The 23,856-nt window shown below is 41.8% G+C and overlaps 1 protein-coding gene across 8 annotated transcripts in view; it reads left to right on the top strand.

The window, feature by feature from the left end:
* Positions 1–1,004: 1,004 nt before the first annotated feature.
* sema3fb (sema domain, immunoglobulin domain (Ig), short basic domain, secreted, (semaphorin) 3Fb) overlaps positions 1,005–23,856 on the top strand; it is a 60,550-nt gene continuing 37,698 nt past the window's right edge. For all 8 annotated transcript variants that reach the window (XM_026168856.2, XM_026168855.2, XM_080302066.1 and 5 more), the window contains exons 1-2: positions 1,005–1,454; positions 3,374–3,554. In XM_026168856.2, coding sequence (XP_026024641.1) covers positions 3,437–3,554 — 118 coding nt within the window. In that variant the 5' untranslated portion in view covers positions 1,005–1,454; positions 3,374–3,436. The remainder of the gene's footprint in view (positions 1,455–3,373; positions 3,555–23,856) is intronic.

Below are 23,856 nucleotides of genomic sequence, written 5' to 3'. Positions count from 1 at the left end.
CTGCCTACAGAGATTGTTATTCACTTTATGAATCTTTTAATTATGCAGTGCATCATATATGATAAAAACCCCAAATTCTTGGCAACTTTAGATGAACAAATCTTTATTTTAAACAATTTAAATTTAATATTAAGAAACTCAGCCCTGCTGAGTTCTTTTTATGCCCAGTCTGTCACTTATCATCTTAATTACTGACAGATTCTGAAACAGGTGTTTCATAGTTTTTTCTTGAGCACTGCACAACTTCCCCAGTCTTGTATTTCCCTGTCCCATCTGTTTTTGAAGCATGAAACTGGCTCCAGCTTCGATGCATGTCTATTTTTTAAAGGCTGTTTTTCAACATTTGTCTTTTGAGTTAAATTTGAAATGATTTGAAAAGTATTGTTGTCTGATTTAGTTTTCTATTTTACACATCTGTTTCTGGTTGGTATACAGCCTTTGAATTGCCAGTTTGTGAACACTTTCGGCTGTCTCATTGACCGTATATCTATAAAAAGGACCCTAATCGTTATTTTCTACTTTGTTTTACAGACAAAGTAGAAAATAACTAATTATTAAAAAAAAGACTGATGACTTATTACACTGTCATAACACCACTGAAAGCCCATAGTTAACAAATAAAGACCGGCAGACAGTGGGACCTGGCGCAGAACACTTTGTCTCTGTTAGTGCGTTAATCCTGATCTTGTTTAAATAAGGTGTTAAAATCGTCACAAGGGGATGATCCTAAAACTTTCTGCTTTGATCTTTGTGTAATAATAAATGTTCCATGATGAAATGGTGATACAAATACACTTTCAGTCAGCTACGCGAGACCAGAGCACAGTATAAAGTCTATTCTCTGACTGTGGTATGATAAGGTAGTAAATCACGTCCGTCGTCCCCCCCCCCCAGGCTGGCAGGCTCACTGATGGGCGGCTCGGCTTGTCGCTGCCCGCCCTGTGGGTGTGTTTAAGGCAAATGGGCCTCTGCATCCACCTGCTAGCGCCCTGCCTCCCTACAGTCAGGAGCGCCCAACTTTCCGACGGAGCACACGCTACGCGTCTGGACACCGCGGGGACTTTTCTTGTATCGAGCGGCTTCCCCCCCCCCCACCCCCCCCACGAGATGTTGATTGTAGTCGTGCGACGACAGCATCCAATCGACTCTCGGTCACGCACAAGGTTCAGTTAGGAACATTTTCTCCCTTTTTATTTTCGCGCAACTGTAATTTTTCTCATTGTGTTCACTGACAACTCCGGGGCCAATAGACACGCAGTGCGCACAGGTACAAAGTGCCCCCACCCCACCTCCACCCCACTCCTGAACGGGGTTCGACCAGAAAGCCGCGCCGGGATTTTCTATTGTTATTACTGCTTTCAACTTGGAGAGAGAGAGAGAGAGAGTGATCGATCTGTTGGAATTGGTTTGTTCAATGACTTGCAAGGCTGAACTTATATCCGGAGACCCGTGAGGTAAGCCTGTATGGACTGTTCCTTTGTGATTATGTATCTATGTATTTATTTTACACTTTATTTCCTTATTATGAATATCACGCAACATGTTACCTGCATACAGGATCGCGCTTTTTTTTGTCAAATACTTGAATTTATGATTGGCACCACGCCTTACCGACTCTCTCATTTTCTTTTTGAAACAATGAAACAGAAACAGCAAATTATGATCATTATTAATTTCTTTTGATCGGAAAATCAATTCCAGCGCGAATCATTATCACTGTTTATTTAATAGCTGTGCAGTTTACCGTGCGCTCTAATACCGCACCAGACTGTTTACAGTTCTGTCGTCCATGTGTAGCCAAGACTGCCAGTCTGTTACACACATTTCAGCGTGTTTCAGCAACATTCAACATTTTTGCATGAAATTTGTTTTATTATTATTATTCATTGCCGAAGAACACATTCATACATGCACGTGAATAAAGTTGTATAGTGTTTTATTTATTTTTACATACAATACAACACTGAGGAATTTCCCTGTGTCACGGTAACTGTGAAATGTTTTAAAAAATGTTTTTAATCGGCAGCAAATGCAGATGGTTATTTTCTTGTCTGCTGGATTAAAGCAGCGCTGTAGCCACTGAGCCCTGTCCATCCAGATTTTACTGGTTTCCGTCTGTAAGTTTTAATGATTGCATTACATTTGTTCAACACATGTCAGTTAATAAACTGTGAAGAAGCTGAGACCTTTTCTTCTTTTAAGCTATTTGGACTAATATGATGTTTCCATGACTAAAAGGGTTTTTGTTTTTTTGTTTTTTGTTTTTGTAAACTTTTGTATTAATATTTCATATCACTGTCTATGACATACATATTTGTATTTTTTACTTCATGGTACGGTGTGTCTTTCGCAATCCTCGGTGTCATCTGTGAGCGGTGCCTTGTTTGATTTCATGCGCTTGTGCGAAGGAGTTGGCCTCTCTCTTAGAATAAACAGCTGGATGGTTTACAAATTGTAAACAGCCGAGGTTTAAACAGCTGCTTTTACTCATAAATTCGCTTCAGCCAACCAGTCTGAAGACTGTTCTGCTCTGTTGAGGTCTCTGAAGGTGCTTTTGAGGTGGAAATTCGTCCAATGTTTGAAGTGTCAGTGGTTTGTGCGGAGAGGAGATATGCAGGCTGTAGGTGTCCGGTCAGTGAGCTCAGGGAGGCTTTATGGGAACAAAGGTGGAAAAGAAAAGTTTTGCAGGTAAAGAGGTAGCCGCATACACGAGTATTTCTTATGGTCAGTCACATATGTGTGAAACATCAGCTGCTTAAAGGTATCTATACTTCATCAACAATTAATGTCACCACCTTTTTTTTAGTTGTTCAGCTTTGAGGCTGTCATTACTTGCAGGCCTTTTCTTTAATCAACAGCTAAGACCTGTATTTGAGATGCATCAATCACAATGTTATTTTTGTGCTATTTTCCTTAAGTAAGTGTGAAGTTGTGGTATAGCCTGGCATTAGGTGAACCCAGTAATTACAGCGTGGTGTCATGATGCAGGAATGCATTTTGGTTGCGTGTAGAAGAGCAGAAGAAAAGCTTCAGTGGAGTCAGCGCGATCCTGCCATTATTTTGTCGCGCTCTGAAAAACAAACATAATTTTTACCAAATGGAAGCAATGTGCAAGTCTCTAAAAGTCTGGCTCCTTTCCATTAGGACTCATCAGTTTAATGAAGCTCCCAGAAATCTGGGCGTAAACTCTGCACCTCGGTGCGGTGTCGCCCAAAACTCGCAGTGTGATGGGGCCCTTGGGAGATACAGATTTGACGCGTCACATAAAATTATAAATGAAAAACAGGCTCACGGTGGCAGATTCTTTTTTGGTTTTAAGTGTAAAGTAGAGTCAGCATCTTCTCTTCTCACGTGTTTCTTTTTGTCCCTGCAGATTTAAAAAAACAAACAAAAAAAACAAAAAGCAGCCTTTGGAGCTACAGGAGGTTGGTCCACCATGCAGCTGGACGGTCTGTGGACGGTCCACACCCTCCTGGCACTGTGCGGCTTGGCTTTTGGGAACCAAGTGAGCAATGAGCCACTGGCCGCGCCCCGTGTCTTCATCTCTTTTAAAGGTGGGAACCTGAACTGCTCTCTTCTACCCTCATCTTCCCTCTTGCTTCTAATTCTTGGTTTACTCCTGGCTTTCCTGTGTTTTAGTCAGTGCTGGTTTTTCCTCTGCCATGAGTTTGCTCACCGGCTGACTGATGAAATGACAGTTGTGCAATTGGAGTGATTGTGGCTTTGATAAGTTCTTGAGGGTTTTTCAGAGGAAGAACTTAGAGCATCACCAGAGCAGCGCTGCGCAGACCACAAACAAATCATGCAACTCTCATACGCACGCTGCTCCCTTTCCTCAGACCTCCAGGCATCATAATAACCACCAGATGCTCCCACTGGCCTGTATTGCACAAATACAAACACAAACAGTGACGGAGCAGATGCACATATTGAGAAATGTGTACGTCTCGCCCATTTTGAGAGCATATACATGATTATTGTTTTAGTTAATCAAATGCAGTGTCTTTATCTTCAGTCTTCTTTAGTACTGAATCTCTAAATTGGAGCCACAAAGAGAGATGGGATAATAAGGAGCATGTAATAACTCCATGGCCATTATGTGATTATTCTCTGGTGAAGCAGATGCACTTTGGGAGGCGGGGGGAGGTTGTATTTGTGCGTTCCATCGGCCATACAGATTAGGTGAGATGGTCTTCCGGGTTCTCCGGGGTGCAGAGTGAGAGAGAGGGTATTACCAAGAGCAAATTGCCAGGATCAGCCAAGCAGAGCGACATCCCCGGGGCCTGTCCTGCTCGCAGATCAAGCCTTTGATTAGCATCCAGAGAAAAGCTCGGGGAGCAAGCGGCAGCTCCCCTGTTTGCTTTTGCTTTCTTCGTTTCCCAGCGCTCCCTGGTAGTACAAGTTGACTTAATTAAGTGGACTGGCACAGTTCATTGTCGAAGGCGTTTTCCTGCTTTAATCAAGTGGGATTTAACACACCAGTGAGCTCACATCCCGAGTTCAGCAGTTTTTTCATTTTCCAGATATCATCTTAGTGCTGTGTTGTTTTAGAGAGAACTGTGCAAATTGTTTGTGTGCGTGTTGTTGGTTTTTTTACTCTATAAGCTGTTCTGTGTCCAGTGAGCTTGTGTATAGGTTCATCTTTGGATGGCTGAACTTATATATTTGAAAGCGACAGACTACAGGCGCTGTTCTTTGGCTGACAAGGAAAAAGCTGGGCACTGCTGCTTACCTGTGTATGTTTGCCTCTCTAGTCAATATGAATTTCACAGTCTACTGCTACTGCCTCTCTCAGAGGAATGCACCCCCCTCTCCATTCAATATTATGACTCCCTCTGCCTTAATTGCTTTTTTGAGAGGGGCCTTGTAGTCCTTACCTTGGCAAGCTGGCTGCACTTCCCCTGATGCATCATGATGTGTAAAGTTTTTTGCTTGAGCTGTTTGGGAAGGCAGTTTGCCTCTGAGCGGCGGCATAAATGGAACACAGCTTGAAGACAAGTATGGGCAATATGCAGGTCTTTTATGGTGAGACTACAGGAGGGTATGAGTTAATTTTCAGGTCCCACTTCATAATTATTGATCATTATGCCAGTGAGTCACCCTGTGAAGAAAAATCTTAAATTGCAGCTATAAAGCTGCTTGTCTGTGCTGAACTAAACACATGTTTCAAACTGATTAACTTGGTAGCAGAGCAGCGAGGTTAAGAACCATGACCTCTGTCTGGGAGGCCCTCACTTCCCTATTAAAGCAGGTAGAGTAAATCATGGGACCTAATTGCTTTTGCCTTTCCTCCATGTCGCGTGTGCAGCTTTTATAGCAGGAAAACACGTTCGGCGATGCTAAAATAACCCTCTCAGTGTACTTAGAGGACACGGGAAGTTGAACAATGTATCTGCTCATATGCATTTGATAAAAGATTTGTGTTTGCAAAATCTAATGGATAAAAAGTCTAACGGATAAACTTAGCAAGTAGACTTTGTTCAGGCTTATCAGCTGAGGAGAAAGGGCAACTCTGGCTGAAGAAGCCTTCCTCACTTTAAACAGCAAAAAGCTGTAGTCAGTGTCAGATGAGCAAATTGGGGACAAAGCAAACCCATAACAACTAATCAAGTGACTTTTTTTTGAAGTCGACTGGCATGATAGACTCTTATCAGATAAGTAGCTTATTTACACAGTGAAAGTTTTGATATTAAAATATCTTCCTGTTTGGGGACTGAATCAATTATGGTTTCAATAACAGTTTTTAACACACAGTAATGCACGTTTTCTTCTGTTTTAATGATTTTAATGGAGACATGCATCCTGTGGAGATGAAAACCTGTCTATTGTAATAATCACTTTCTGGCATCTTTGAGCTAAGTTATCTTAAATAAAGCAACCAGTCTTCGTTTAACACCAGATACAGTGCATTAGTGAAGTGATGGGCAGAATTGTGTATGTGCTCTACCCTTTTCTCTGAGACTCCCAAGTCACGCAAGATCTGAGTTTCAACATTTTAAGAGTTACATTTTTTCTTTTTTTTTAAAATCTTTTAAATGTTCTGCTTATATCACGCTGTGTTGCAGAAAACATGGCATTTTCTAAATGGACAAAACACTCCAGGGAGGAGGGAAAAAGTCATGCTGCTTCTGTTGGCCCACATTTCTGCTATAACATGTTTCAGTTCCTGCATAAAGTAGATCCAAATCTAAATCCATACTAATGGCTCTGCTACTCTGGGCACATGAACTTTAGCCTCATCTGGGCTGCTGTGAGTTCATATGCTTAAAATAATCGCAGAACATCACTTAGGCTGTGCTGTGTTCTTCAAATGCTTTAAATGCAGTTGTTGACATAACGGGCGTGACCGGTGATTACGAAAAAAAGAGAGAAGAAGAAGCCTTTTAATGTAAAGTTTTTCTTAGTCTGCTTAATTGCTAAGGCAGACGGCAAACGTCAGCTCAGAACAAACAGAGGCACGGGGTCAAGAGTCTCCATGCAAATTTTCACTTTGAAAAGTCAGGCCAGCATAATCTACCGCTGAGGGTGGAGCCATGTCTTGCACCACAAAAGAGCACTTCAGAATTATCACCTTTTGGAAACAAGCTTCTCACACTTAACTTCAGCAATGCCACTCTGTCCCGTCAGTACAAGTAAAAAGTCCTTTAAATGCCATAACATCATCAGGATTACAGCACACTAGCCCCCACCTCCTCCCTCTGACTGCGCATGAGGCCAAAGCCACCGGGATGACGGCAGAATGTGGGTCAGCTCCGCTACAATAAACAGGCTCGCCACAGGCAGTGCAGGTGGCAGTAAGAGAAAGCCACCCTGGCTCATCATTAAGCCACATATTTCTCATCTGCACGCCCTCCTGTGAACGGCAAACAGCGGGCTACTATTTTTACCCCACAGGAAAGTCTGTAGTCTATATTGGGTGAGAGTGCATGTGTGTTTTGGTGGGTGGGTGGCAGCGTAGAGGGTTAGAAACTTCCCTTTGGGGTTAAATGCCAGGCATTCTGGTATGTGTCAACCCGTGTTATGGGGTGGTTATGTTTCTGTTTAGCTTTTAATTCCATCGAGTAACAACAGATGAGGATCAAATCTGAAACTGTCATGTAAAAAGCAGTGTAGCAGGGAAGTAGCTGCTTCGATAAGTCAGTAGTTTGGTATCGCTTCGACTTTGGGCTCGGCCTTTTACAACCAGCCTGTCACTTGTCTAGTAAATGTTTAAACTGTTATTGCTGTTGTTCACACAACACATTCCCATGGTCACTTTCTTCTTTGGAGCTATAGATTAGTTGCCCGAATGAACCCAGGCTCTTAACACTTGTGACCTTATCGGCGTGCATGTTTGAGTCTGAAGCCTTAAGTGTTTATTCAGCATTGATTGTTTCAGTGACAAATGCAGTTTAAACTTTTGATCTTTTGTATTATTACTTGTGCATTTGCTGACAGTAATAACAACCTGCAGCTTCCCTTTCAGTTTCTTGATGCACATCTGACTTGCTTCAAGCATACTGGTAGAATTTCACCCTCGCAGTAATATTGCAATGGTGCCCGACCGCGTGCATAAGCCACGAAACCACTGACCCTGTCGTCTGGGGCTGCTGCTGATGTTTTGCTGTGATCTCTAATTACTGTTTGCGAGGCCTGAGTCCATATAACCCCACGGCAGTAGAGTAATGACTGAAAAAGCACTGAAAACCACTATTACTTTGGCCACGTCCCAGACCTCAGCTTGTCTCCACAGCAGCTAAGCTCAGTTATATTTAGTGTAAAACTCTCTTCTCCCTCGGCAGCCACACAGAAGTCATTTGTGGCGCTGTGGTTAACCACTGAACGCAAACGGCCAAGTGGTGACGGTGGTTTAAGTGCAAGTGTAGTTTGGTCCGGAGCAACTTGTGCTCTGCTGCGATCCAGCTGTCAAAAGTGTCACTTAATTGTAACGTCCAACTTGGCCTGGAAACCATTGACTTTTAATTTAATGGAGTGGGTGTAGAGAAGAGTGTGTATATTAAAGAAAAAAGAGGCTGAGCCCGATGTTCCAGGAAATGGTGTTAATCCTCCGCTGCGGTGTACATGACTTCAAAACATTTGTATTTGTAACGGCTGCTCCTTAAACTTTATGGGGAAAATTTGTCTCTCATTTATAATCACTGCTGAGGACTTTAGAATTCACACATTTGTTTTAATTTATGGACATAACTTCTGTTGCGTGGTTTTCCTATAACTTCACACGTGTGAGGAAACACATTAAGTGGGGATTTGTGCTCAAGCAATTAAAAGCTGAGTTCATGTTAAAATGGGATGCAGCTCAGCCTGAAATCTATTTATCTCTCTGGCCAAGCTAATTTCTGAGCACAGCATGGTTTATGTTCACTTCATTGAGCTTCATTTAAATCTTTTTAGCAGTTGGCGTAAATGAAATGTGACTGCTGGTCTGCAGCAGTCCTCACCCAACTTTAGGCATGAATGCTTGTCTGGTCACAGGTAATCAGTGAACGCTTCACAGCGGTATACGTCCAACGGCCTCAGACTGAGAGGTCAGACTCTGGGATCGATTATCTGTCTGTCTCTGCCCCCCTGCAACCTTAACTCTGCCCCCTATTTGGTGGATGACTGATAGTACCGTGATTACATTTTATTTCTGGACCACTGAGTCTATTGTTTTGATTGGAATGCACTGAAGATGAAAAATAACAGCGTACTTTTCACTTAAAGCACAGTGTCATTAGAATTTGTGTCTGTGGATAATATTTTAATGTGATTCGCAATGAATCAATATGTGTTGCAGGTTCTAATTATTCTTTTCTTCAAGTTTTACTCACATCCGTAATGAAAAGTAATGTAATCTGTAATGCATAATTGCTTTTAAATGTGCTAAGAATTTATCGTCATAAAGTTTTGCAATTGAATTTATTCATCTGTTGGCCATAGACTGCAGTACTGCAGGAGACAGTGCTCCTGCCACCCTCACCCCTCTACTTGTCAGGTATATGTGTGGGACAGACGTGTGATATTCCCTGAAAAGATGAGTCTGTTGGCTCCTTTCAGCATGTTGCCCCTGAATCCAGCAGTAAGCTGATGCCCCGTCTCTATCAGTGCCAATTTCCTTCTGCAAATAAACTCGCGTTCACAGTGTCATCTCATAGCCAACCGTTAGCTCTGTCTGAGCCTCCCACCCGGCGCTGATGCTGCGCCTCCTGGAATATGTGTTTTATCCTCTCACTGCCAATCGCTGTTAAATGCGCACAGGCTTTTCTTTATGATGGTCCATGAATTGACTCATTGTGTTTCAGTGTTATTGAATATAGCCGCTTGGCACCTCTGCTTGATTCTAATGCCATATGGCTGTGAGGTTGTAAAGAGTATCACATGCTGCTTGGGTGGTCCTAAGGTTTGATAAAAGAGGGAGTAGTATCATTGCTGGGATTCTCTTTCTTCAGCATATGGTTACTGGATGTAGGGAGTGTGTGTGTGTGTGTGCAGGTGTGTGTGTGTGTGTGTGTGTGTGTATGTGTGTGTGTGTGCGTGCAGGTGTGTGCAGGTGCAGAGTTGTTAAGAGAGAACATTGTTCTTATGCTTCTGATGATTGTGGGCAACCAATGAAGGTGACAGCTGATCCCCCACGCACCACTCCCATCCACAACCAGTTGTGCTGCCCCTCATTGAGTGTCCTTCCTGTTAAAAGGGGGATTTTTCATTCCCATTGTCATCAAGTGGTCATTCATTCAAAAAAAATATATCCAACATGCTGACTTTCAGTTCTACCAAATTCTATCTGTGACTTTCTGCACATATTTATACTTCACACCTGCACATATGGATAGTATGCATTCAATTGTTTTATAGTGTTGGTTGTGTGTGTGTGTATGTATGTATTAGGGCTGCCACAAACGATTATTTTGATAGTCGACTAGTCACCGATTATTTTTGCGATTAGTCGACTAATCAGATCATCATCCATTGGACGTACAGCTTATTGCACCAGCAGCATCTGGTCTTATATAACTATCATTAGCTTACAGCTGAAGTGTTTGTGCTAACTAAAAATAAAGACAAGATGGTAGTTTATTAATTTTTAATGAAATTTGCAGATTGTTTCGGTGAAGTTTAATAAACTCCTTGCTTTCTAAAATATAACAGGACACCGGAGTATATTCTCCAGCGTCTCACACTTCTGATAATCAGCTGTCTGCTTGACAGTTTTAGCTGTGCAAAAACTATAACTTTAATCTCAGCCAAACCGATTTACTCAGGAACAAATAAAATACTAAAAAAAGCCAAACAATAACATTTTAAGTTATCTAAGTGACTTATATATATGTTTAACCTGACTAGCGAAAGACGGCGGTGGGTTTGAAAACGATTTGCCGGGAGTCCGGTGTTCTCACGGCTCTAGTTAGCCTTGCCCCCGCCTAGCTAACGAGCTAGTGGGTAACAGACGTCTCCGAAAACGTCGGAGCGCTTTTGAAAATATGTGGTGTCTTGATAAACTGAGCAGATATTTGAGGTTTACACAGCTACATTCTCGCCTGAAAATATGTTAAACGTTTATTTTGTGACCCAGAAAGAATAATAAGAGTAAAGTTAAAACTAACTAGCTGCCGCCATTGTTGACAGCTGCGCTATGAATTCTGGGACACAGCTTCTTCTTCTTCGGGGTTTAACGGCAGCTGGCATCCTTGTACATGCAGTGCTGCCATCTTCTGTTTCAGTCCGTTATTACACTCTTAAATCCTACTACTCATTCCTGCGTCCTTTGTGATCTTACAAAGCTTCAAACGATGCGTCGACTATTAAATTAGTCGTCGACGATTTTAATAGTCGACATAATCGTGACTAGTCGACTAATCGTGGCAGCCCTAGTATGTATGTATATATATATATATGTATATGTATGTGTGTGTGTGCTTCTTTTCATGTGTGCCGAGAATTACCAAATTAAATTTCTTTACGTGTGAACATATAATCACAATAAAGGACTGTTCTTCTTCTTCTTTCAGTTAGTTGAATACATACATACACAATTTCTTTTACAATAGGTCTGTATAATATTAATTAATTTAATGGAATCTGATCAAATGAAATTTACTTGATCGGTATGCAGTTTATGCGAAGCATATTTTCCAAGCATATTGATTATTATTATTGTTTATTTATTATTATTATTATTATTTGAATAAATAAACTTTTGATTTGATATATTTCAGTTGCATTTTACTCTTAAAATTATTGCTTCATGTTTATGAGAATAAACAACATTGTTTTTAGGGTAGGGGTCTGATTGATAGGATCTTACAATATGAAGCACCTGGAAGTGACTGTTGTTGTGATTTGGTGCCATAGAAACAAAGTTGAGTTGAACTGAATTAAAAATGGTTGCTGTAACCAATTAACAGTTTAACTACTGGTCATATTGGGTAAAGAAAAGCCTGAACTAATTTCAGAAGCCTGAACTGGTAAATAACTCCACTCTAACCATAACATATCAAAATAGCTGCCAAATAGTCTGTTAATTTCAGCTCAGCTCTAATCGAACTCTTATGCCTTAATGTCCTTTTTCCTTCTACTACTTAGCTAACTTTCTCTGGCATCGGAACTACAGTAAATGCACGGGGACTGGGGTGTTTTGGATTCCTGGCGTGTCAGCGGCGCTCTCTTTTTGCATCTGCAGTATGAGATCTGTCATATCGAGAGCAGGGCGTTTGCGCTTTGGTCAGGGTTTCACCTGACGAGCAGCCTTCTGAGTCAGGTGACTCGCCAGTGAAACCGAGATGGTCTCTCAAAATGAATGAGGACCCAGTGTTGTCTCTCCATCTTGTCTTTCAAGGGCATGTTGCTGCATCTAATGCCGCCACCCTGACTCTCCTCACAAGACTGAAAAATACCACCCAAACTGTCCAGATATTGTTGTAATTTTTTCTTTCTTTCCACCAGTAGCTATCTGTTGCACATATGTTTTCTATTTATGGAACTGTACACTCTTCCAGTTTTTTATGAAATTGCCAAAATATGCAGGTTTAGAGCACTAGAGATCTCAAACCGAGCAGAGGACGTGGTTATGTCACAGTATGGACAAATGTGTTGGAGTCGTAAATTATTTTGCATGTTGAAACCAAGTAATGAGGTTAGATGATGTACTTTGTTAGTTTCTGTAATCACAACAAGCTGCCAGGGAAAGGTTTTACTGCCAACAGTAGCCTAAAACTTCTCAAAGGAGAAAACCGTCAGTCACCCTTTGTTGTCATTGTACTACATTTTCCTTTGTTGAGGAAACTGATAATAGATAATGATGTAGCATTCCCAGCCTTGACATCTTGGTAACCTGGTTGGTATCTAGCACACCTGCCAGTCTTCTAGGCTCATTCTTTCCAGGTGGCATAATTAAGACTTCCTGTGGGACTTCATGTCTTTTCTCACTTGTGAAAACAGGGCATTAGCGGAGACCGGATGAACAGGTTGAAGACTCAGACTAGCTTTGTCTTTGCACTGCTGCTGAGGCTGAACATTGTATATTCTTAGCACCAGTGTTTCTCTTGTGGCAGATTAAGGTGTCAGGGAGAATAATGGTCCAGACGGCTTACACAAGTTCTTGGATCCAGCTCAACCTGCGCCCAAGTTTCACAAAAGGTTTACGGTTTCGAATGTGGCATTGTGTGTTTTCCTTTAGGAAAATGTAACTCAAGAGAAACATGGTAAAAAAGACAGGAAGCTGTACACAGAGGTGTGGGAGTAAGATAATGAGACAGGTAAAATGAATTCAGTGGTTGCCCAGGTGAATGGCACCTGCTTTGAAGTGCTTCTTTGTCTTGTCATCTGGGCAGATGGATGACTTGATCCCTATCACGGTCTAATACTCACCAATTTCTGTTATCTTAGATCATCAGACAGAGAATTGTCGTTGCTTTTTGAGACTTAAAACTGTGGATGGTATTCAGGTTTGAGTCATTTATCTGCTCCTGAACACTTCCCTTGAAGCCAGCCTGTCAAAGCACTCTTTTCATTGCAGCTCATCCAGAACACTGAACCACCTTGTCTTCAACCTCTGCAAATTCACCCCGCCACCCCCAACGCCAACCCCCTACCGGGGCTGTATGTAGACGTTCATATCATATTCAAAGCACAGTTCTGCCATACCAGGTTTTGAAGGTAACAGTCCCTTTCCTCTCCTGCCTTGTACCTCCTGGTCTGTGACTTTAGTCCTGCACACCACCCCAAACTTCCCCGGGGTAAGCTGCAAAAAGACACTTGGCTCGTTTTTTGCTGCAAACAGCCAAATCATCACTTGTTCGTTCTTGTTCCTTACTTAAGGCTTCTGAATGCTTACCTCACTCTAGCCTAAAGAGTACAATCAGTCCACGTCTGTAGTTGCAGGCTTTTAACGTTATCTCTTAACGAGGTATCTCATATCACCCTCATATCAAGACGCTAAGTATATAGGAGTTGCTCAGGAAGGTCAAGTGGGAGGGAGTGACCCAGACACGGGAGGTCAAGGCCACTGTCACCTTCTGATCTACAACCTCAACATTATTTCTCACCCTCTGACGCTGGGGGGTAGTATTTCAGATGCCTCTTGCAGACTTGGAACTCCTAAGATGAGCACTTTTTTCGTCCCTGCAGTAAATCCACCATAGCTGAGATGGTGCAATGCACTGTGACGTCATAGACTGCATATTGCCAGTACAGATTAAATGCTGCACTGGACCATCAGTTTGTTAACTGTCAAGACAGAAATGCTGATAATGTTAATGGTATGTTTTCTATGCTTTTGCTGTGTAAACATATTTACTGTGATATCTGACAGCTTGTTTCAATGAGGCCCCAAATTGCTCCCGATGGTCAGGCCGCTACCTTTCATAGCAGCTCTCTGTGTGTGAGGTCGGTCCAAGTACTTGAGCACTTTGGACAAGCATAGGTTTACTATGTACAGTATGAAATGATTTGTTTTACAACTAAAAGATACTGTAGACCATTTATTTAAGTAGAAGCACTGATAGCACCCAGTTAGTGCTCAGGTAAAGTATGTATAGTAACCATGATAAGATAAAAATATTTTAAGTATTAAAAGTGATTGCAAATCGATTATTGTTTCTCATTCATTGACTTTGGGGCAGCATTTTACTCTTGGAATTAGCTGAAGTGGAACAGATTTTTAAAAAAACAAGAGTATTTTGAGATTTTTGTGTGTTTTGCATGTAAATTAAATAATCTGAAAAGCACCTAGTAGCACAAGCTGTCATATAAAATCTACTGGAATGAAAATAATGTTTATTTCTGATATGCTGTGAAAGTGGAAGTAGCTCAAATTCCAACTTAAGAACAAACCATAAAATTTGCAAATATATTTAAAGGTGGCTACTTTTCACCAATTTATTTTCCTAACAATATGCTATATTTACATTTGATCATATGAGTATTAGTTAGATTGTTCAACAAGCAAGCGGCTACTTTCTGAGTAAAGTTTTAAATAAAGTGTTTACATTTGACTCCCACTTAATCTTTGTCATAATAATCTTGATAGAGATTAATGTTGAAAAAAGGGTTTTGCAAACATTAGGTCATGTTAGTGAAGCTGACGTAATCGCTGCCATGTAGTTTAAGTCATAACACAGAGTTTTTAAAGTGCGGTGTACAAGAAGAGCATACATCCATAAATATCTTTTTCAGCTGAAGCTCCATTCATGATGTTTCTAGTTGCTGTGTATCAGTGCAGCTGGCCGCAGTGATGAAACTGGATTATTTCTGCTGCGCTGTGACTTTTTATTGGGGTTTCAGAAAATTTAAAAAAAGTGATAGTAAGTAAATCCAGGGCAACATTTGACCTCTTCAGATTCGCATTTAGTGACAAACAAATGTTCATTATCAATCACCAGTCACCCATACTGCTAGGACAGAGAAAGTCGTCTGTGAGATTGGAGTGCAGAACACAGAAACTGTGCGCTATTCAGCTCATAAACTGCAGTCAGCAGTTCACCTCCCGCCTAAAACCTTTCACCATGTTTAGACCCTGCTTCCCACCTCTTCATCCGATCACTGATGAGGTCATACATTATTCCACGTTGGTAAGGGGAAATGAGGCCGTTTGGAAGACACACTGAAGAGTTTAACCCATAAGAGCACTCGGGCATAATACAATGCATGCACTTTGATGTCTTTGTTGTGGTGTGGTTTTGAAATGCTGATTTGGAGATTTCTCTTTTGCATGTTGGTGGAGTAGGTGTTAATTGCAGAGTGTGGGGACGGACTCTTGATCCCACCCATTGAGGATGGGCTGGGGCCGGCAGTGACCCCCTGATAGGCTTGTTTTTTTGTAAATGTCCCCCCTGTGGTGTTGTGTCCTCTTGATTGGTGAGGGAGATGAAAAAGGGGAGACCCTGGCATGCAAGTCCCCTTGTTGTTGTTGTTGTTTGGCGTCGCCCACACACTCTTCCCCCTGTGAAGGTCCTATAGCTGCAGGGGTGTTTGTGTAGGTTTGCCTCTTATTCATAGAAGTTCATTCACATTCTGGGAGACCTGGGGGTGGACGTCAAACTGGCATCAGGCCTTTTTTGTCAATGAATGCCGCACACAGGATCCCCGCAGGCCTTTTACCGTGCTTCCTATAGGATTCCTCGGTCCGGGTCCGAGGAGCACCACTGTGGCGCTCCAAAGGGAGGACAGCAATTTAGAGTGGAGGTGAAAAATGAGGTCCTCAGATGGGAAAATGAAAATCAACAAGAGGAAAAGAGACTGTTTACATCCTGCACTCCACCTGGCACGCTGCCAGACCAACAGTGGGAGATGTGTTGCAATATAAAAGCAGAGAGGATTATGAGTAGTAAGGGAAATATTTGTGAAACTATTTGGTAATGCCCTGGTGTTGCTAACTTTGTTCTGTCATCCTTTTCTTTGATTCTCTCAGCGAGATGTACATGCTCATGAGCTCTCCAAGCCTCTTATTGTTTTGTAAATCTTCAGATGAAAGAGCGTGGTGTTACTGTGTGTTCTAAGTCCCTGTTTGACTTCTTAACTCAGTTGCTTGTTTTCCTGCTTAGCCCTTCAATGGTGGGTTAATGAATACTTTATTGCCACTTTACTGTGTGGATCTTAGTGGCCGTATTTAATTTCTCCCCCCTCGAGGGACGTCCTGTGGCGTTTCCCAGAGTTTCGGCGCAGCCTACTTTGCATTTCTTTTCTGCGAGAAGACAAACGCGCCTAGAGTCCAAGATGAAGCGCTCTGACAGAGGGAGGCCGGGACAGAGAAAAGGGGATGAGAGGAAGAGAGGCAGGCACAGAGTGAGCTAGGATTTCACTCCCACTTCTTTGCCTCCGAGCTCTGAATCAGTCCAAAGTTCCTCTCATGGGCTACAGTGTGGATCAGGTTTTACCCCTGCTTGTCTTCTCCTACCTTCCCAAGTTTTGACATGCTTATGTTTTATCTTTCAGGGTGGAATTAAAAGCAGCACAGTAGGGCTGCACAGTCAAGAATAGAGTTGCAGAAAGTTTGTTGGATGAGCTCTCCAGGATAGACACAGAAAAAAAACATAAACACAGAAAACCCATTCAGTAATCATACACCATGGGATGTGTCCATATTTTGTCATTTAACTGGAGTTGAGCTTCAGTGGTGTGGATTTCAGGGAGCAGTGAATGCATTTCTGTGTCACTGTAGTTGACACCTAGAGAAAAAAGACAAAGCTCTCAGGTCCACCTCATGTGGGTCACCACTGATATCATAGCCCACCTTGAAAGTGTTTCTTCTCTTCACTCAAAATGCTGTCAGACAGATCTCAGTAATCCTGCTCAACTGTGATGAGTGTTTGCTGTTTTAAAGCCTGTAATTAAGTCAGTTAACCTCCCCTCTGTTCCAAGAAGTTCCAGAGAGAGAGGTTCCAGGGGGTCCAGGCGCCCTTCTCTGTCACATGCTGAACCCCGTGGTGAGCGATGGGTTTTTAATGGAGGCCTCCCAGCACAAAACCAACCTGAGGGAATATTTAAAAGATTGGCACAAAACAAAAAAGCGCAGGAATGAATAAACAGCCCCTTCCTGTCCCCGTAAATTTGGGAGCCTCCTTTTTCCAAAGGTAATTGATTGGAACAAATTAGCAGCGGAAAGATAAACTATGGCTAGGTGAGATGCTGGGCTTCTGGTGATACGCTCTGGGCATAATTAACTGTTGCGTTGAGGCCCGTGGTAAAGCTCGCCCCTGTGTTTGCCGTATTAGCACTAGTGCTGGACTCTGTGGAGACGATCTGTAAATCTACTCTACGTTCAAGCAAAGTGTTTGAGTTGTTTTAGGGGATGCAGTTTGTTTCCACAAAAGTATTACGCCAGAAATAAGAAAAAAAGTTGGGCGTTGCTTAGACTGGCAATGATGTGGGAGGCACTTGTTGCACATGTGCTATTGTGGTGGTTGTGGTCATCAGTTTGGACATAGGGTATTGTAGTTGCACCTCATATTGCACCTTAAAAAAAATCCGTAGTGGCATCAGAGACTAACATCACAGTCAGAAGTAATTACACCATGACTCAGTTTATTATGATTTGCATGGTTAAGGGAAAAGCAGGAGTGTCTTTTAGCTAAAACTAAGGCAACAGAACATGAAAGCTCAGTGAAATAAAATCAACAGAAGATGATAAAACCTGGCATATTTAAATTATACCTAGTTTAAGTTGCACATTATCGGCTTTCCATTCTCTTTCTATTCTTGCCAAAGAAACTTGCAAAATCTAACAACCAAGTTACGTCAAGTTCTGAAACAGCTTTTAACACGCAGACACCAGAGTTGCTGATAGATGCAGCGATGAGTCTTTTCACAGCTCAAGCCTACCTCTACCTCTGTGTCGTTCCAGGTTTAACACATCCACACTTCTTTCTCTTAACAGTGTGCTTCAGCTGCTCGGCAACGCCTCTCGAGATGTCAAGAAAATTCACTTTCATGCGTTAATCAGACGGGAAGTCTGAGCGAGCTCTGAAAAGAGCTGTCATGACCCCAAACAATCACTGACACACCTGATACTTTACCTGTCACAGGGTTCCCTCTCCTTTTTAATTCTCCTTTATGAGCCGTGCCTTCATTGTGAAGGATGCTTTCATGTGCTGTTAAATGTCTGTTGATATGCCTGCAGACATTTTGTCCTTTTGTCGTTAGGGCTTCACACACAAGGTCTGCTGTTAACATTCTCTAATAATGTCATCTAAATTAGGGCTGATATAACGATATATATCGAATGACAATATAAAAATGTCTATCGTTTCATTTTACGCTATCATTTGTTTCGTGGTGTCGCAAAATAAACTGTTTACGGCAATATTTTTTCATCGTTCTGATGGTCACTGTAGTGGCTATATTAATTTCTTAAGTATTTCTTAATTTCTAAGCAAGTGCGACGTTCGTGACAACAGCTGTGTGCAGATCAACAGTGCATCATATATCGAGTGCGGGAGAGAGTATGAGCGTGCAGCGTTTAAAGCGTGGAAGTACTGACCTTACTTTGAGTTTGATTCCATAAAAAGTGACAAAAACATTAGTGTCCATTGTGCGTGGGAAGAAAACTTCTTTTTACAGCGAAAAAAACCCCCTAAACTTCCAAGCAAGCACTGAGTGCGCTACCACGTAATGGGGAACTCACAGAGAAACTCGCGGATTCTTCCACTGACCGCCGCGGCACACCTGCACCAGGGTAAACCTCCGCCTACCCAACTCCTGCTTTACAGGTGAAAATAGAGCAAAAGGACCGCTAGTCTTTGATTTTATTTATTTTCTGCTGTGTTTTACTTGCATCTATTTGAAAGACTGAGTGTAAACACAAAAAATATTTTATTTTATGTGCTGGAATGTGCAGAAAATAGGTTTAAATGTTAAACAAATTTATTCAAGACAGAGAATGGTGCATATAATTTTATTTTTGCTTCATGCATACAATTAAAAGATTAAAACTAATAAAACAAGTTTTAAAAAGAGACTTTTCCATTTGATTACATTTTGTGTGATGGATTATGTAGAAAAAGTAGAATTGGGCTGAAAGAGCTATCGCTTTATCACCTATTCAGGTTGTAAATCGTGTTTTTAAAAAGTAACTAAGTAACTAAGTAATTAATTACTTTTGAAAATAAGTAATCAGTAAAGTAACGGGATTACTTTTTTGGGGAAATAATCAGTAATTAGTTACTGATTACTTTTTTCAAGTAACTTGACCAACACTGTTTGAGGTTAGCAACAACAACGGTAACAGCATCGCGTGTCCGCTTGATTATGTTCCACATAAACCTTTCACAATAAAGCTCAAGATCTTGTTGAGACTTTTCAAAACACCGCTTTTTAGTAAAGCTTCCATCTGCAGCCTTGGTTCTCAATCTGACTCTTGCTTGTTTTGATTTAAAAAGGGCCTTGAGGTTTATTGTGAGAAATAACATCTGACAAAATGAGGTGTGCTCATTTCTGCAACCTAGACAAGGTTAAGGGGAAGATGACTGATAGATGGATATTTCTGTAAGTTTCCCATTCTTTCACTCAATTTCAATCAATTCAGTTTTATTTACAGGGCGTGAAATTTAAAACAACAGTCACCTTCTCCCCCATGAGCAAGCACATTGTGACAGTGGGAAGGACAAAAATCCCTTTTGACAGGAAGAAGCCTCCAGCAGGACCAGGGGCAGCTTTACCAGATTTGTATGCTTTAACCAGAATCCTTATATCCTTATTATAATTATTTTCTATTACTTTCTTCTACCCTACTTTTTAAAAACATGCTGTTTACAATGACACAAATTGTTTACTTAATTACCCCCCTTTGTTTTTTAATGTCACATAATCGTGACACTCATGCTCTGGTAACTTCAGGTAAAGGTTACAACATGTGACATGAGACGAATCTTGATAAAAGATTTTTGTTTGGCGGCCTCAGGCTACGTCCACACGTACATGCAGAAATGAAGGAAAACGCTGCCAGGAACATGCCAAAGCAACAGGTGGCGCTAGATTCCTAACCGTGTAGAAATGTTGGCCAATCAGAAGTGTAGAAGCCTCAGTGGGAAAAAGTAAACAAAGCTGGGGCATAGAAGCAGAACCGAGTCGTATGTGTGGAGGGACAGTAACTGTGTGTGTATATGTAAGCATTTAAACACTGCAGAGAGTAAAATTAACAGTAACAGTATTGTAGAAATTCATTTCACGGAAACAATGACGTGGCGCACAGTGTGACGTCAAAAAATGCGCACACCTTTGATGCTGCGTTTTCTCCGTTTTTCTCGTCCACACGTAAATGCAAAAACTGAGTTTTCGAAATTATCCACCCTGGCCAGAGTTTTTAGAAATCTCCGTTTTCAGTGACCGAAAACGCCGTTTACGTGTGGACGAAAGGTGCAAACGCATAGAAAAATCTCAGTTTTCAAAAATACCCGGGTACGTGTGGACGTAGCCTCAGTTTTAGAGCAATTACAGCAGCTGACCTGCTGATCTGAAGCAAGTCTTTCTGGTTGGCGTTTATCTAGAAGTTGAATGTTTTTCAAATATAAACTGAGCATTATGCGTAATAATTTTCACATAATATTGTTTCATGTTTTCTTACTTAAAGAAAACCTTGAGAAGGTTTAAAAAGCACTGATAAATGCAAAATAATCTAACTGCCTGCTTTTCATGTGTATGTCAAACATGCATAATTTGTTTTATACCGGTTAAAATCCGGCACGACCCTTTAATGCTGATGTACACTAATTAATCTCCCACTACTCCCAGCGGTGATACACTGCAGTTAACTGCACATTATTCCCAAATATTTTCTCTGCAGTGAACTCTCCCTGTCTGAGATACAAGCAATATATCTTGGATGAATACTCCACATTCTCAAGATAAACTTGCCCGGGGAAGCAGATTACTCTGCTCATATAGAGGTTCCGCAAGAGCTCTGTTTTGACTTGTCTGGCTTAATTGCTGCGTCAATTAAAATGTTTTTCAGAAACACTGTGTGAGCTGGGCAAGGGCCAGGAGAATTGCTAGAGGCTCCGGCTTGTTCACAGCTGTGTGTTGCCTGCAGTGTTGATGAAGGGAGAGTGAGAGGAAGTGAGGCTGAGTTGCCGAGGAGCTCAAGCGGTTAGCAGCCAAACAAAGGCATAAGGTGCGCGCTCCTGCCCGCAGTAAACAACGAGCGCTGTTATCAAAATGTAAACACAAACATTGGGATGTAGTTAGGCTTTATAGCGAAAGAAATAGACTAAAAAGTCACCTAAATACAAAAAGCATCAGTTGTAGCCTTATGATTGAAATTATGTTCATTTTGTTAATATAGTCACCATGGCCCTCTGCGAGTTTATTATTAAGAGTGGAGCCAATGACAACATACGATATTAACAGGATTATAATTGGAGCTGAATCGTGTTCTCTTTGGCGATGTGTAATATATTAATGTGGTCTCCTTTGGGACATGAAGGACGTGACCCACGATGGGCTTCGTACGAAATTAACGGGTAATTGCCGGGTGCTACAGGGCCACAGATGACTGTGAGAACAAGGCCGCTTTCCTGCACAGATATGCTGGCTGAGAGCATCCTCCCATGAAGAACAACAGCATCAGGACATGTAACATGAACCAAAAATGACACGAGTGACGTAGTGCTCCAGCTATCACGTTAATCATGTTGAGCAATGAAGGAAGTCAGAATACATTATTAAAGAGCGACAAAGTTTGTGTATGGGGGAAGCTAAGCTGGATGGATGGACTGCGTTACAGTCTTGGCCCATCCATCCAAGACTTGTTTTTTAAAGCTTGGCCAAGCTCCTTCCTAACCTTAACCACATGTCTGGAACCTTTAAGAAGCAGTCGCTTCAATCCATAAAAAGGATGTTTACCTAAACCTCAGCAAGACAAAAGGAGTGCCACCTTAAGGAACAACTGTTTAGGGTTTTAAGAAGTGTAGTAAGATCAGTGTCTGTGTTACAGAACTAACAAGCTTTCAGATAAAAACCTTCAAGTCGAAGACCCATCACTCAAACTAATTCCTGAATTCACAAACGCTGAACCTCCAAAACAGGAGCTCTCAAACTCAGTAAAGGTGAATGGTGCCTCAAACAGGAATCAGCTGTTGCTAGCTACACATGTCGTGGTTACACTGGGCCCCTAAATGTTTTCCAACTACCATAATTTATTTTTCTCATTTTCTTATTCCAGTGATTATTCGCCCATTATTTGTGTCTGTTTCGCAGCAATCCCGTGAAAGCCTTCCCACTCGGCTTCCTCCCCTCTGCTTTTCTTGTCTTTACCATCTAGCAATTCACTCTCAACAGTGCAGTATTTTAGCCACTTTGTAATCCATACCTCCGACCTCTCCTGTAGCTTATTACCTACTGCCAAGACTGTTCAAGAGGACGACTGCGGGGTCACAGAACAGGATATCCTGCATGTCAGTCAAACGTCAAGGCTGTCAGGTGTCTCCGATTTTAAACCCAAATCGGGGAAAGCCTGACTGGTCATTAAAAATCTCCCAGGGAGGCTGAGTTTTGAGTTTTGCCAAAGCTCAGTATACTTCCACAGCTGTCAAGGTGTCTGTATGTCTGCTGCGTTGTGGAGATGTCACCTCAGGCACTATTCAGTCAAGTAAGAAAGAAACAGGCTTCCTCTGGATTAATGAGGAAGGGATATAATAATGTTGGGATATAGATGAGTTGAAATGTGACCGGCTCTTCTTTTACGTGTTGTTTTTTTCTTCTATAGATGACTTCACTGTACTCTCCCAGGCGTGTTTCCCAGTGCGTATCCCATATATGGGACTGATATCCAGGCTTTTGGCTGAATGAAAAGAAATTTTTATTAAATAAACTTCCACAACCTCAGGATATAAAATGATTTTAAAAGAAATGTATTCTCATGGTCAAGAGACCCCAAAAGGAGTATAATATGGAAAATAAAATCCTGCTCCAGTTTTTATCTGATGCCGTACAGTATGAGATTTATAAGTTTCAGATTTTCTTTTGTCAATTTTGCAATCTCAGTGGTATTGGCCCATAGGGAGCGTGCTAAGGAGCATGTATAGCAGTACAGTGAACTTGTTTGCTCCATTTAGACCATTCATTCACTCTTCTCCTCCCCTCCCGCCTACTCCCTGCTGATTTCTGCTGTCATGCCAGCCTCAAAAGTTATAAATCACTGTGGATTCTGCAGCCTTTTCATGGGTTTGTGTAGGGGAGTCCCTTTTGTAAGCTTCAGATGTTTGGGGTCAAAGCCAGGCTATCAACCAAAGCAACCAAAAGAATTGTTGATGTGTGAAGTGCGAGTTTGTAATTGAAACGATAAAGGAAGTCCTATAGGGACTGTATATCATCCCACTCAACAAACACAACAAAGTGTATTAGAGGGATTGTGGACTTCTCAAATGAGGAGGGGGGTGTCTTCAGAAACAACACTTTTCACATTCTACATTTTTCTTCCTCCCGGTTGTGGTGTGGGGCTGCAAGAGCGCAAAAGCGCCGACCTCTGAGTGCACTCAGGCTCTCGGAGAGATTGCAGCCCTGTCAGAGAACACGATGCCGCCCCATTAACTGAGATAAGGCAGGTAGGGATTGAGAGGCTGAGATCAATGAGTCATTATGGGGAGTGCAGAGGATTCGAGGCCCGAGTGGGATGGTTACATTCATGGCTTAGCAGTAGGACGGCCCAGCATTCCCATAACCACTTCCTACCAATCCGTGGAGCGACCATCAGGGTAGGAAAACCCTGCAGGATTTTCTCTGGATTAACAGTTGAGTCCATGTCAAATATTCTATCCAAGAATAATGAGGCAGGGCACAACCTTTTCACCTGACACATTTTCATATCTCCAGAGCAACACATTTATGGATTCTGCTGTTCTGTGAAAATGCTTCACGGCCTCAGGTCTTTGTTCACGTGAAGAAGAT

Source organism: Astatotilapia calliptera, chromosome 5 (assembly GCF_964374335.1).
Source record: "Astatotilapia calliptera chromosome 5, fAstCal68.1, whole genome shotgun sequence".
Taxonomy (NCBI): Eukaryota; Metazoa; Chordata; class Actinopteri; order Cichliformes; family Cichlidae; genus Astatotilapia; species Astatotilapia calliptera.
This window is presented reverse-complemented; position numbering and strand designations above follow the sequence as displayed.